The sequence below is a fragment of the Cyprinodon variegatus genome, unplaced genomic scaffold (genome assembly GCF_000732505.1).
Source record: "Cyprinodon variegatus isolate N-32 unplaced genomic scaffold, C_variegatus-1.0 Scaffold533, whole genome shotgun sequence".
In the NCBI taxonomy this organism is placed as follows: domain Eukaryota; kingdom Metazoa; phylum Chordata; class Actinopteri; order Cyprinodontiformes; family Cyprinodontidae; genus Cyprinodon; species Cyprinodon variegatus.
This window is the reverse complement of record NW_015150986.1, coordinates 376,003-390,715: the sequence shown is the minus strand read 5'-3', so window position 1 is coordinate 390,715 and position 14,713 is coordinate 376,003. Positions and strand designations below refer to the sequence as shown.

General features: G+C 37.7%; 1 protein-coding gene across 1 annotated transcript in view; it reads left to right on the top strand.

Moving 5' to 3' along the window:
• The window catches only part of LOC107095238 (receptor activity-modifying protein 3-like), a 19,963-nt gene that overhangs the window by 1,396 nt on the left and 3,854 nt on the right, over window positions 1–14,713 (top strand). The window contains exon 2 of the mRNA XM_015391240.1: window positions 190–410. Within this exon, the coding sequence (XP_015246726.1) occupies window positions 190–410 (221 nt within the window). The remainder of the gene's footprint in view (window positions 1–189; window positions 411–14,713) is intronic.

Below are 14,713 nucleotides of genomic sequence, written 5' to 3'. Positions count from 1 at the left end.
CATCCATCCATCCATCCATCCATCCATCCATCCATCCATCCATCCATCCATCCATCCATCCATCCATCCATCCATCCATCCCATAACTGCATTAACAAAAAAGTACTACTGATCTGAAGCTTTCATCCCACACCTACATTTCCACCTTTGCCTCATTTCCTCCTAGATTTCTCCCCCTTTTGTTTAAAGTGGCTCATACAGAACAGCATAAGGCTTATAAATGCTTTGCCTTTTCTTTATTTCTTGTCAGCCTCTGACAGTTTCAACTTAGAGCCCACTATTACCTGGCAGAGGAGATTATGCAACGAATCCCGTCTACGGTGGGATGTGGAGGTCTGTGGAGAAGACTTCAAGCGGGTCATGGCTTACATAGACCCGCTGCAGTGGTGTAACCTCACACACTTCATGAGGTAAACTGCATTTATAGTTGGGTTTTAGTAGAATGTAACTTTGTTTAATTAATATAATAGTTCTGAGATGTTAAACAGTGGCATTGAGCACCAAGTACTTTCTTCACATCTTGCTGATGATGGATTAGATATAGGATTTAGAGGCAGACTGACTAAAAATCCCATTACCCTGAACACTTTGTTTTGTTCTCTTTTACACAGCAGGGGGGATTACACATCTTAAATAGCCTCTCCCCATCAGGTAGTCTCTTTGTGATAAAAGGGGCTAGTTTTTTAGGTATCAAAGGCATGTCAATACCTGAAAGAATGAAAGTAGTCTTTGGAGCAGAGACATGTTTAAAACATGAAGTACCTCTTGGTACAAAGCAGCATGTTGCCTTTGTTGTTTCCCCATCATCTCATATTGTACTCTGATGCTCTCTCTTCCCAAAGTAAAAATGAAGGATGAAAAAAAAAAGAACAAGCAGCCTTTCACATGATAAAAAAATAAAATAAAATCCTCAGACCAGTCTATCCTCCTTAATTGCTCACCAGTCCCCTTTGATCCAAACACTTCAGCTGTGGGTCCTTTCAGATTTAGCTCTGACACTCTGACAGGTCCTCAGCCCCATACACCTGTTAGGGATACAATTAAACCTGCCTGATGCTGCATTAAGACTTTTTTTTGCACCAAATTAGCTCTGTTTTAGAGCCAATTTGGCCAATTTTTTCCTCCCCATATGCTAACATTAACCTTTGATAAAGACCCCTTTTAGCATTTTTGTTGCTCTTAAGCTACTATTGATTAGGGTCCATTTTGTGTGCATAATATATATACATATATACATGTATATATATATATATATATATATATATATATATATATATATATATATATATATATATCAAGTCATGCTAATGGATTTAATGGGTAAAAAAGTAAAAAAAAAGTTGGGGACTATCTTTTTAACTCTGGTCCTTGTAAAATTTTGACAAGTCTATTCTTGACTGTAAACACACAACTTCTGTTTTTTTGGGCTGAAGAACTGTTATCATTTGTGTAAACTTGATTGAAAGATGAATTGTTAAATATAGGAATAATAATAACTTAATTTAGTTCAGAAAACCAAGGTAGTTGTAGTCTTTAACATTATTGAGTGAGTTGCCAATACTTGTATTTAGTGCTAATATTTTGGTTAGCTAGCCTGAAAGATAAACCAAGGGCTGAATTCAGAACCGCATTGGTTTAGAAAATAATAAACATTGGTCAGATCTGTTTGTTGTAAAATAGCCTGAATTTGCTTTATTGTAACGTCTTCATTTGACTCATTTCCCTTCTTCTGAAAGAATTTTGCTGTGTAGTTTATTTTGCAAGTGGCCATTGACCTTCTGTCACTATATCTGCTTTGGATTTCTGAAAGGTTGCTTTCAGAGGTCATTTGAACAAATGCTAATGCAGAAATTGAGGGAAAAAGTCTAAGTCTTCTTTAAATACCGTATGTATTATGCATAGTCATGCACCCATTTTCCTCACAGGTAGCGGATACTCACACTAAGGCACAGACACAATCACTTCAGTTTTAATTGCTGTCGGAGGCATTTATTGCTGTGTAACCTGATTTCTTATTTTCCCAGAATAAATTAAATGGAGTTACTATATTATGTTCCCCAAATGAATTTAGTACAACATTGTCAAAGGTGTTTTTCTGTTTGCTTGCATTGCTTAGAATCAGTTTTATTTTTAAATGCACCAGTATGATGATCTTATCACAAAACACATTTTATTCTAACATTAAACTGTTAATGTTTTCTTTAATAAACTTCTCTGTTGAACAAAGATGTAGTTATGCATTTTGCAGGTGCTTTTAAATGCAGTCAATATCAATTCAATGCAGTTCAATTCAGTGTATTGTATAATGCCATTTCTAAAACATGTCATTCCAAGGCCCTTTACAGGGACCCCTTTCAGTGTAGTCATACAGTCAGATTGGTTTTGTGGGTTTCTATCAAATCAAACCCACCAGACTTTATCAAAGCCAACATTAACCTTCTTAGTAGGAAAAACGTTTTTCAGCTTCTGTTTGAGGTGACGGGAGCAGCAGTGAATGCAAAGAGGTAAATGTATAAAGAGATAATGCAGTCAAAGGGGAGAACATTGTTGGTACTATGGTCGGAAATGCTCTCTTCAACAATTTATTTAAAAATTGGTATCGACAACTGCTGTGGTGTTTTCACATTCCACCATTGTTGATTGAGACATGACTCAAAGATTGGACCTGCAACCGGAGGGTAGTCGGTTCAAGCTCCGGCGTTCAGTGTTTTATCCATGTTGCTCTGCACCCTCCACTCCTTAGCTCTCATCTTATTCTCTTGCACCTGCTGCTATTTGAGCCTCTAGACTCCAGCCTTTGGTGCCACATTCTTAGTCCCGCTTCTCAGCGGGACTAAGTCTAGCGTTCCCTGGTTTAAGTTCTGCCAGTTCCCGATCTGTTTCAGTCCGCGGACTTCTGAGTTTTCGACCGCCCCTGTTTGCTCTGTTTGCCTCTTCTGTGTTTCTGGACTTTTACCTGGATTCCGCATGATGTCGTCCTTGGACCTGGGTTCTGACCACGGCTTGGATTACCCTCCTTTATCTCTCAGTTCCCATGCATGTTCTGGCTGCTTCTTTCTCCTGGCTCTCTGGTCTCCGCTCAGTGAAAAGCTCAGCTTCTCAGGACAACTTTCCTTCGTCTTGGCACAGAAGGAACTTTTCCAAGTTGGTGGCTTTAATACTGATTTGTATCCATCGCTTGAGTTTGGAGGTCACTGACCTGAGCCTTTACTCCTGCAGAGTTTCCAATGAGCCCATTGCAGCAGGCGAGTAGCCGCACGCTACTAATAAACGCTCTTTTGAATATATCGCTGCCTGTCTTGCCTGAATTCTGGGTGCTATGTTGTGAGCCTTCTGACAGTGTCGTTGTGTCCTTGGGCAAGAAACTTCACCGGCATTGCATACTGATGGTGGTGGGAGGGTCTGGTGCCATCACGTTACGGCAGCCTCGCCTCTGTCAGTAAGCCCCAGGGCAGCATTGTGGCTACAATGTAGTTTGCCACCATCAGTGTGCGTGAATGGGTGAATGACTGAATGTAGTGTAAATTGCTTTGGTCAAGTCTTCTGACTTGAAAAACCACTATGTAAGTATAGGCCATTTACCATTTGAATTGTCTTGAGTCTGCTGCCACAACACTACATATAGTATTTTGTATGTTTCTTCTGTTACATGTTTGCAATGACCCCTACATGGAAAACTGCAAGTGGAATTTCTGCTGACCCTTTTTTAATGGCTTTCTTTTTGTAAGTTTTCCCTCAAGGCTAGATTTGTGAACTACTCAATACTCTCTTTTATTTCTTTATGTAAACTGTCATTCTAGATGGATGGTCATGTCTTGGTAAGTTTGCAGTTATGCAGTTCCATTTCAACAGTAAACAGTACTATGTGAGTAAATGGTTTTTAAATTTTGTTTTATAGCATAACTCTACTTTAAACCTTCCTACAAAGTTTTCTCAGTCCTCTATGTGGTGATTCCTGGTTGCTGCTGTTTGGTCCCTCATGTTATTTAACAAACCTCTTTGGACCTCACAAAACAATTCGATTTATACTGAGATAATTACCCACATGTAGGGTCTGCTACTGAAATGTGAACTGTAAAGGCAACTGCTTGCGTTAGATTTTATTTAGAGCTATTTGAGTTATTTTAGAGGTTTTTGAGTAAAGTTTATTACAAAAGTCAAGTATCATTTGTGAATAAAAAAAAAGCTTTTCTCCTTCTCGCACTTGACAAATATGAACCTTCTGTATAGAGTATATGAAAGCTGTGAAAGAAAAAAAGACACAAATGGAAAATCCATTAGTTTGCCTTAATGATTTCTTCAGTATTTTGCTTTCTGTCACACACGTTTCAGATATAAAAAGATGATATCAAACATAAGGTTAGCTAGTGAGAAGTCAGCTTAGATAAACTGTTTAAAAATAAAAATTTGACCTCATTTGTGAAGAATTAAGTACATTTTTCAAAACCCCTAACATCATGGCCTCATGTAAAGACAGTCTAATGTAATAATCATAATAGAATTAAACATTCAAGTGTTGCAGTAAAGTTAAACAACAGATAAATCTTCACAGCATTCATTCATTATCTGTCATCTTTCCAATATCGCTGTCCTGTGTGAGTGCTCTGGTAGTCGTTAAGCTCAAGGGCCTGTCAGCCCTTCATGGTGGCATTTTATGAGAAAGTCTGACTAATAAAGAGACTAATCACTCTCTGCCAGAGGCGCACCTTGTCAACAGGCAAACCAAGCAACTGCTTGGAGCCCCGAGCCGCTGGGGGGCCCCCAAGAGCCAGCTACTGTACACACGGTAGATAAACAGCAACAGGCGAGCATGAAGTGGCAACGCTATAGTAACTGAGGAGATGCACAACTGCATATAAAAATTCAGATTGGATGGAATGTTGATTGACATTGGCTTTGGCCAGTCAAAATCCAGCCCTGCCCAGGTGGATGACTTCCCTTAATGAAAATGAACGTAGCCTAGCGAATGGGTGACGTTGTAGGCCTATCGTTCAGTAAATTGGAAAGCAATTATGTAACTAAGCTGAAGGAAAATGATTCATTTTCCATGTCTCAAGAGAGACTTTCAGGACTGGCGCTTATTTCCATAGAGTATAGTGTGTGAAGGTCTTTGGATCTGGAGGACTTATGTCTGCATTTGCACAAGCCAAGGCCCGTAAGCAACAATTCTGGAAGCAGTATAGGACCCCAATCATTTCACTACACTTACTATAACTACTTTATATTTTGTACAAAGTTTATATTGGGTTTTTAAAGTAATTTACAGTTTGTTTTTTTATTTTATTATACATTTATTTTAATTTATTAGTTTATTCTTTACTTTTATTCTTTTATATTTTCCAAAATAACAAGGTTGTTCATGTTTAGAACATTTGGAATAAAAAAAAGGTTTTATTTAATACATTTTTCATTGGTGTCAGATTATTTATAGCCTAACATAATGGTGATGAACACTGGTCAGTAGGGCCCCCTAGGAATTTTTGCTTGGGGCCCCCACAGACTCTAGAATCGCCTCTGCTCTCTGCCCTCTACATCTGGTTATATGTGTGTCTGTTAACAGCTGGGGGCATGCCTCCTGAATTCTGGACCTTCTTTTTATGAACCATTACCACCTAAATTGTGTCTGTCTTAAACTAAGTCTTTTAAACTACATTCCTCCATTTCACCTTTTGACTCTTAGTTTTGTTTCTTTCCTTTAGACTGCAATCTCAGTGTCCGAGTTCAAGTAAGTGTGCTATCAGACTTATTTTTGTACAGTAACACACACTGAAGACTAATCATCTTTGTTTGACATTGATTAGTATTTTATGTACTGAGTGATGTCAAGTCTTTCATTTTTTAAAGTTTTTTGCCGGTTTTGGCCCATTGATTTTGGAAATAGGTTTTCATTTGAGGTAACTAACCATAGAATGGGACCTCCTGTTTTGGTGGAAATAGGTGCTGAAGATGAGGCTAAAAGATTGACTTTGTCAATCGCTTTGGGATTGGATATGAGTTTTGGGGCATGGAGTCCGAGTGGACCATGATCTCAGCCTCTAGTGTTGATGCAGCTTCCTGTAGCTGTGGCTATAAGGTCTGCTGTACCTGACGGCAACCTCAAAATCCAGTGGTGGACACTGGCAGAAAGGGATGCTCTTAAACTGAAGAAGGAGGCCCATTGAGTTACACTCATCTGGGTCTGCATCAAAGCGATTCTAGCAAACTATCTGACGTTGGGGGAAGTGCTTTGCTAACACTGTTTAAATTAGGATTGGAGAGCTGCTAACCTTGACTGACATTGTCGGACAATGAAATGCTTTGAGAATCTCCTCAACCCTGAGACTGTTATTAGTGTCAAAAGTACCCACATTTGTTACTTAAGTAGAAGTATAGATACTGCAGTTTAAAAACACTCTGATAAAGGTTGAAGTATCAACTTGACCTCTAAACTCAAGTAAAAGTGAAAAAGTATATGCTCCAAAAACTACTTAAAGTATAAAAGTATAAAGTAACATTTAAAAACAACAGCAAGATGCCCCTATATGAATTGAAAGCTCAATTTTTCGACCATTTAAAAAATTCTAACCAATGAGTATTTGCGTTATATGATTCATCCAATTACACTAGTTTTCACTAGATGTGGATGGAGCCAATGATCTGCATTGGATGGCGCGCATGACATGAAATAAATATTTGTAAACATTAAACCAAAGCCAAGAGTAACGAGTCACGATTGTGTTAAAAATGTAAGGAAAAGAAAGTACAGATACTTGTGTGAAAATGTAATGAGTAGAAGTCAGAAGTAGGAAGAAAAATAAGTAATGGAGTAAATTATAGACACCCAAAAAGGGTACTTAAGTACAGTAACTTGACACCTCTGGAGAATGCATAAAATTGCACTGATGTACTCAAATTTCAAATTTAAAACATTTTATTTTAACCAGCTTAAAGCTTTTTACAAATAATACTGCCACATTATGTCTTTCGGCACCTTTAACAAGATCCCAGCAACCAAACAGGAAACAAAGCAAAAACAAACAATACTAAATAAAATGTTGAATAAAACAGGGCTCCTTTGTGTATAATAAACAAAATGTAAATGCTGTCCAAAAATTTGAGCATTATCAGAGCATCTCCAAACAAAATTTGCTACCTTTACTGTATGTGCTGGAAATTTTAAAGAAGCACAAAAAGTTGTAAAATTGAAAATATTGCCAAGTTTAGAAAACACCTGTAAAACCTCTGAACAAGACCACATCACATCACAGGTATTAGAGCATTTAAAAAACACTTAGACACCAGAATAAATAGCGTCTGTGATTTCCCTCCATCTCTTACTCTTTTTCTAATATTATGGGATTGCTTTTTCAAACAATGAGACCAACATCATCGGTTTCACAGCTCATGTATTTAAAGTTGTAATTGGTGTGCGTGGAGACGCTGACATGCGGGGTTTCCAACATTCTTCATTTTGCAGCGGTTGACTTTTTAGGTGGTGGAATAAATCTGTACTGCTACCTTTTGAAGCAATGGTTTTGTGGCACGTCTTACAAATTGGCGCCTCTTGTTCTACGTTCTCGCCATGAAATCCAAACCACTGCCATATTGGCTTAGCTCAAACACCTGCTGTAACCATATTCCGTTTGCTGTAGTGTGTGTGCCACACAGAAAATAGTCCTGTTTGGAGGAGGGGTTTATGATGCATTCAAAGTATGTGGGAAAAATAAAACTCAGTGAAATGATGCAGACAGCTTAATGTCCGCATGCAAATATTAATTGCGATGGTTGCAATAGAGTCATTTTAACTACAGTGCATCGGAAAACTTGAGATATATCGAGTATATTCGATGATTGACACACCTCTTCAAAACTGAGATAGGGGGGTAGTCCTCCTTCACAAGAATCGGGAATGGAGGATTTGTTTCAACTCTAGGGGGTGACACTTCTCAGTCTACTGCGAAGATTTACACTAAGGTGCTGGAGAGGAGAGTCTGGGCTATTGATGAACCTCCGCTTCAGGGGGAACAGTGTGGTCTTTAGTCCCACTCATGAAGCAGTGAACAAGTTTTATACCTACTGCAAAGTAGTCAAGGGTTCATGTAAGTTTGCCCAACGGGTCCACATGTGGTTTGCAAACTTGGAGAACACATTCCACTTTGTTGCTCATGGTACTCTGTGGGGGGCACTTGGAGTACGAAGTAACAAGTTCTTCACTAGGGGCCATATAGTCTCTATACAAGCGGTGCAAGAGTCTGACCATCGAAGGGCAATTCAGATCTAATTTCTAATTCAAATCTAATTTTCCTTATATGTATGTGTCCTGACTGTGGGTGGATACCAGATAAAAACAAAATCTATAGAAAACGCAGAGAATTAAACCCATAACATTTTGTTCCAACGTCATTAACATGAATGTGACTGCCTCTCCAGGACTATAATTGAAAGGAGGAGTGAAAAGAGAAGGTAGAAGCAGAGAGTGATGAGATGGATGAGGCTGTGAGAGTGGAGGGTATCATGTTTAAACAAGCCCTGACCCCTTCAGGGCTTCCTTTGTTTTACAAATGAGTTGTGGCTCTCTGTAATGATCCCTGATAGCTTAACACTCACTCCAGTGTTGTTTAAAATGAGTGTCGGCTTGTCAGGGTACCAAAAAGGTTATGGGTAGACCACTGAGAAGGTGTGCGTTGATTTATTTGCTTCATCATTTGCTTCAAATAACATATTGATTTTCCTCGCTGAACAGTTCACAGCTCTGGAGCAGCAAGCTTTAATGGTGTGCACACGCATTAGCTACAGAGGAGAAACACTGCTGTTCTGCATTATTTAATAACGCATATGAACTCTTGTCAGTCCAGGTGGGAACAAAACACTGCGTCAAGCTTGTTTTAACCTTTCAAATTTGTAGGTGGGAAAAAAAGCAAGTACCTTAACACCAAATTGTGAATCTTGGTTTTTCTGTACCTGTATGAGCAGAAAAATCAGATAACACTTAAATTCTGGAAGTGACACATTTAGGTTATGCAAGTGGAAAATTGCACAAGATTAAGAGAACAATAGTGTGATTGTAATATGCTTATTAATTATGACATACGCTCCGTAACAAGTTTATCATGCAGACCTTACTAGTAATGAGTTGAACCCTGTTTTTATTCAGAGCTGCTTGTATTCTTTGTGGCACAGATAAAGCAAGGTATTGGAACTGTTCCTGAGAGATTTTTGTCTATATTGGCATCACATGATCGTGCAGCTTCTAAAGATACACCAGCTGCACATCCATTATATAAATCGTTCCCCCAAACCCCAAAGGTGTTTGGTTAGACTGAGATCTGGTGGTTGTTGAGCTCATAGATTAAATGTTATTTGTGACATGGTGTCTTATCTTGTTGAGAGTAGTCATCAGAAGATTGGTAGATTGTGGTTATTGAGGGAAGGACTTGGCCCTTACAATCCCCTCTAAGGCTGTGACATTTAAGCAAGTATGGGCTGGTAATCAACAGCCAAGCTTTCATGGTTGTAGTGAAAAGTGCCCCAATTATAAACCTACTGTTTGAATGTTGCTGCCTAATTTAGGGTTCATTCGGAAGGGCACCCCACCCCAAACAAATAATCCATTACTAATTTCTTTCAGAAGAAATGTGCCCTTAATTTTCGACTATTAGCCAAAGGGGTAACTCTGTGGTTTAGCCCTGCTGTTACTCATCTTTTTTAAGGTTTTAAGTGTTAGGTTATCAGAGAGTTAAGGCCAATTTATATGCTTCTGACGCATAGCCTCTGCAACTGTCAAATCTGTCTCTGTGCGCAACCATGCCCCCCGCGGAGAGGTTCTGCAGCCGTCGTCACGCACCTAAAAATAATCCTGACTACGTGTCTGACGGTCGCAAACCCGCGCAGACAAAAAGCAGCTGTGATTGGTCCTTGGTATGCCTTTGCGACTGTCTGTGTGGTCGTCCTTCTCTATTTTTAAAAACCAAGGAACAACTACAATGGACAACCTATGTGTCTCCCTAACGTGATATCTTGCACACTCTCCATTGTTGTTTTTGAAGATAAACATTCCCGTCGGTGCTGCCGACATTCTCGTGACCATCCGCTGAAGTTCTTGCAAGTTCTGGAATAGGCTCCCCCTTGTGCTTTGGCGGGAAACTGCTGTGCGTCCCTCGAAATTCCAGACCGATGGTGCAGAAGCATACCAGCAAAACTGGATCACGACCAGAACCAAGCGACATTTGATGTGTGCGGTTGCAGAAGTCTAATCTGCCCTTTAATTTATCTGTTCGACCAAAGTCTGTTGCTCTTCTGTGAGACACTTCACAAATTCTCCTACTACCTTTGACATTAGCAACATGTCTTTGTGGACACAAGTACAACAAAGTACAACATTTGGTAATTTTTCATTTTGTAAACCATTCACTGTAAACCATAGGGAAGGTTTAGTGGGTATTCCAAATTAATCAGCAGTTTGAAATACTCTCTCTTTAACTTTAACATAGGGCTTGAACTTTAGGGAGATGTTCTCAGAAAGTCTTAATACAACCAGTCGATAAACGGATTGAATCATTTACTCTTTATATAAACAGGCATTTGAACTGGTACCTTTAAAGTAGTTTGTCAGTGCTTAAGTATTTTTGAAATAATACCAAAACTCAAAACGGTTTGATTCGAACATTTTGAACTTCAATGACTTTCAACACAATACACAGAAAAGAAACGCCTCCCTGTCTAGATCTCAAGGACTGTCATTATTCAGAAGCAATTACTTTATAATAATACAATTATTCTTTTCTCAGGTCCCTTGAGTTGAAGCGTTGACTGAACAACAGTGAAATATGTTGCCTCATGCAAAGAAGCAGCCCGTTCTCAGCATTTTGACAAGGACACAAGGGAGACATATGATTTTATTGTTTGTTTATTACAGAGTGCCATTTCATCATACTTCAGCTGGAACACATTGGGGTAATAAAAATATAATCATTGAGGTTCCAACAACCAAATCTTAGCAGTGACTTCTTTTAATCTTTGCAATAATATCGTAAGATTAAAACATGGCATTCAAGTCTGCCCGAATGCAAATGGTGCCCATGGTGCAGATTTGTCATCACAAAATTTGAAAAAGATCCTGTCTTGTTGGACTCATGTCAGACTAACTGTGGTTCCACAGGGCTGGTAGAGCTCTAACTATTTTATTGTGGTGCATTTGGCACAACCATTGTGCACACTTGCCATCCTGCATGGATGGATGAGGCTCCCCACACTTCATTTTTACAGGGCTCCCACCTGCAGACGCAAAGACAGCTGTATATTGTCTATATAGGCCTGTTGCTGGGAGACTGTAAGAAAAAATGGACAAGCATTGGGTCATAGGGTTTATGCTATGATCTTGGAAATGACTTGCAGCTGCTTGGCAAAAAAATCTCTTTTAGGATTTTTAGCCACATATTGATCTCAGGATGTTTTATTTTATTACTGTTTTTATATGCACTGCAAAAAAAACTGAAATCTAAATAAGTAACTTTTCTCTTAAAATAAGTGATTTTTTTCTTTAATTAAGTAAGTAAGTGATACTCTTTGCCCATTAAATAAGGCAATTTACATTTAACATAAGAAAATAAACTGTACAGTCTTAATTGAATTGCATAATGCCTAATTATCTTATTCCAAGGGTAAAAAATACTCATGCGATTGGCAGATAATCTTATTTACCTTCTCAAATTAAGTGTTAATACCCTTATTACACATCTTTACAAATTTTTAGACCATTTTTGCAATTTGATAGCGTTAAACCTCATTGCCTCATTGTTTTGGTCTTTATTAGCTGTTCCCCATCTGGTAATTCATCCAGATAAGTAGCATCCATAAATAAAAGTCCACAGTACAGATACTCCTTGGTTCAGTTATTCCATGTCCTACAGTATTCTCTGTTGTTTACGCTCTGTGTTTTCCTGTCCATTCCAGGCAAATTGGTTCAGGTTTTACACCATACTTAAGCCATCCTTAATTTGGGCCCTCAGCAAAACACAAACATGACACTGATAGCTTATATCAAGGATCTTAAAGGTCACGCATAGCAGTCTCCAGAATTTGAGGTTCTAGTTGTAATACCGCTAAATTTAATCAAGAATAAACATGTATTGAACCACAGATATAAAGGAGTTTCTGGTTCTATGAAAGCAGTGGTCAAAGTTTGATGTCAGAGTTTAATTTTTAGGTCATATAGAGGACATCAGTCTAATGTCTCAGTCAATATAATTACTCTCTGACTTCAGGTCATGGCTTCTTTTTTTCTATTAGTGTGGTATTTACAAACTGAAAGAACATTTATAAAATCAGTTGCAGCTTTGCCTAATTATAGAGATGTTATCTTTGTAAATCAGGCTTCGGATCCAACATTTGTCTTACTCAACAGTAAACTCCTGTCAGGCGCTTTAAGGGTTTGTGTGGGCTTTGTTTTGCATCTCACCCTACATGCAGATGTCCATCACCACCTGACAGACTCTGGAGGCTTTTGACTGCCTGAAAGGATTTGCTCAGGACTTATACTGCCTCATAGCTTAAAGGAGAACCATGAGGCGGGAAATAAAAAGATTTGGTTTGATGATAGGTTACTCATATTTTTTAAGGTAGATTTGATATTTTTGTGCTAAAGTACTTTCCCTTTATTACCACATAACAAATTATCATTAGCTGTCAGAGTGCAATATTAAGGTCAGCTAAAGAACTTCATAATTTACTTATTAAAGGATTTGGTCAAAACACATTTCCCAATCAATTTGTTTGTGAAATATATATATATATATATATATATATATATATATATATATATATATATATATATATATATATATATATATATGTTGTGTAATCTCGCGCCTAATCTACCTTTTAGTTTGAGAACATTCATTCAGCAGAAAATAAATTATATTTTAACGAAACTACTTTTTCTCAATTTTTTTTTCACATTTATTTTTTATTTTATCACAAATTTATATTTATTATTTCTTAAATGTCCTTTTAATATGGATAGATTAATCACATCTAAAATGGAGGTGGAAATAGAGGGAATACTTCCCTAAATAACTTAATTAGATCTAATGTACATGTTGAAGGTTTGCATGATAATAATAGTTTTGCTAACTCTGAAGGCTCAAGTAGACAAAAACAGTCCAAACCCTGTTCAGACTCTATGGTTACCTCAGATGCTGCCTCACCTTCCAGAGATAAACCAATCATATTTACTGTAGAGGGGTGGCTATGATCTTATTTTTGACAAATCAATCTTGTTTATAAAGAATCCCATAAAATCATTACTGCTAAGAGCAGGTGGGATGGAAGGTTCAACAGAGCTATGGCTCTGGGTGAGTTTGGCAACTGAATTAAAAAGGGCTGCATGATGTTCCAAGCTTATCTCACCAACAGTGAGAAAGAAAGTCAAAATGAAATAAATCTCATAAATACTAATTTGTGGATCAATCCTTACTTGTGGTTTGCTGAATATTAATACAACTTTCAAAAATAAAGGCTTTCATATGTGACTAGATGTATATATCCATATTTAAGATATCTCTGTTAAAGATTATTAACTTTAATAAAAGTTTTGACTTGTTTTTTTCCATAGTTGAATAAGGTCTTAATTACATAAATAGATTTTTCTTTTTGAGTTACTATGTGGAGATTCCACCCAGCAATATTATTTCACACTTCTCTGAACTTTGATTATATGGAGGGAGATTAATATTTCTTGTTTCAGGCCGTTGTTTGGATGACAGTTCAAAAACATTTACTATGTGAATGCAAATAAAAAAATACTGAACTGCTGATCCACCCAGAGTTGCCGTAAATATTTTATATTTTCTTTATTGACCTTCTCAAATGGCAGAGCTCACTCTGTCTTAGAACGTAGTACTTTCCTTCAGGACTGAGGCTGTTTTCTACTTTTGGCTACTTTAGGTTGTGAAAGAAACTTAAAATAATATCAAATATAGGTCATAATAAGTTGAGACTCCAGAAGAGATTTGATTCTTAAAAAAGAGGTGTAATACAGTTTGAGTGAAGGCTATCTGCACCATTTCTGTAGTTGAGGCAGTAAGTAGAACACATGTACTGACTCAAACCCTAAACAACATGGATTCTGATGCACATATACAGAACTTTTTTTTTTTTATACCATTTATTTCGATAGCTGGGTAAAATATCACAATATATAGTGATATTGCACTTTGTCATAATATCTTATCATGACCCAAGTATCGTGACATGTATTGTATCGCATCACACATTCCACTAATTACCCCTACTAGTAAATCAGATTCCATGATACCCAGAACTCATTTGGTCTGAATCCACTATAACTTCAGCAACTAGCAATTTTTCCATGCCTTTGTGTGTTGTTAAAAATTATTGAAATAATATAAAACAAATAGTCCCCTGCTGACTTTATCTTGGACCTTTTGCAAAAAGCAGGAAGAATATTAATGCACGGATAGACCCTCTGAAAGCCTTGGTCACTGTGGAGAGGGGAGAGAAAGGGGTTAAAAAGAGCAGTGAGGCTCAAAACATACCTCATAAACAGTTTAGGTGAATGGAATGGCAATCAATAAGCTCAAGCAAAAGGGGAATTTGCTATCACAGCATTTGCAGCATTTTATACTCAGTGAGGCTTTCAACGTTGTACCTGACATCCTGGCCATCTCTATGGGTATTTACAGATTTAAAGAACTGAAAATACTGAATTTATATA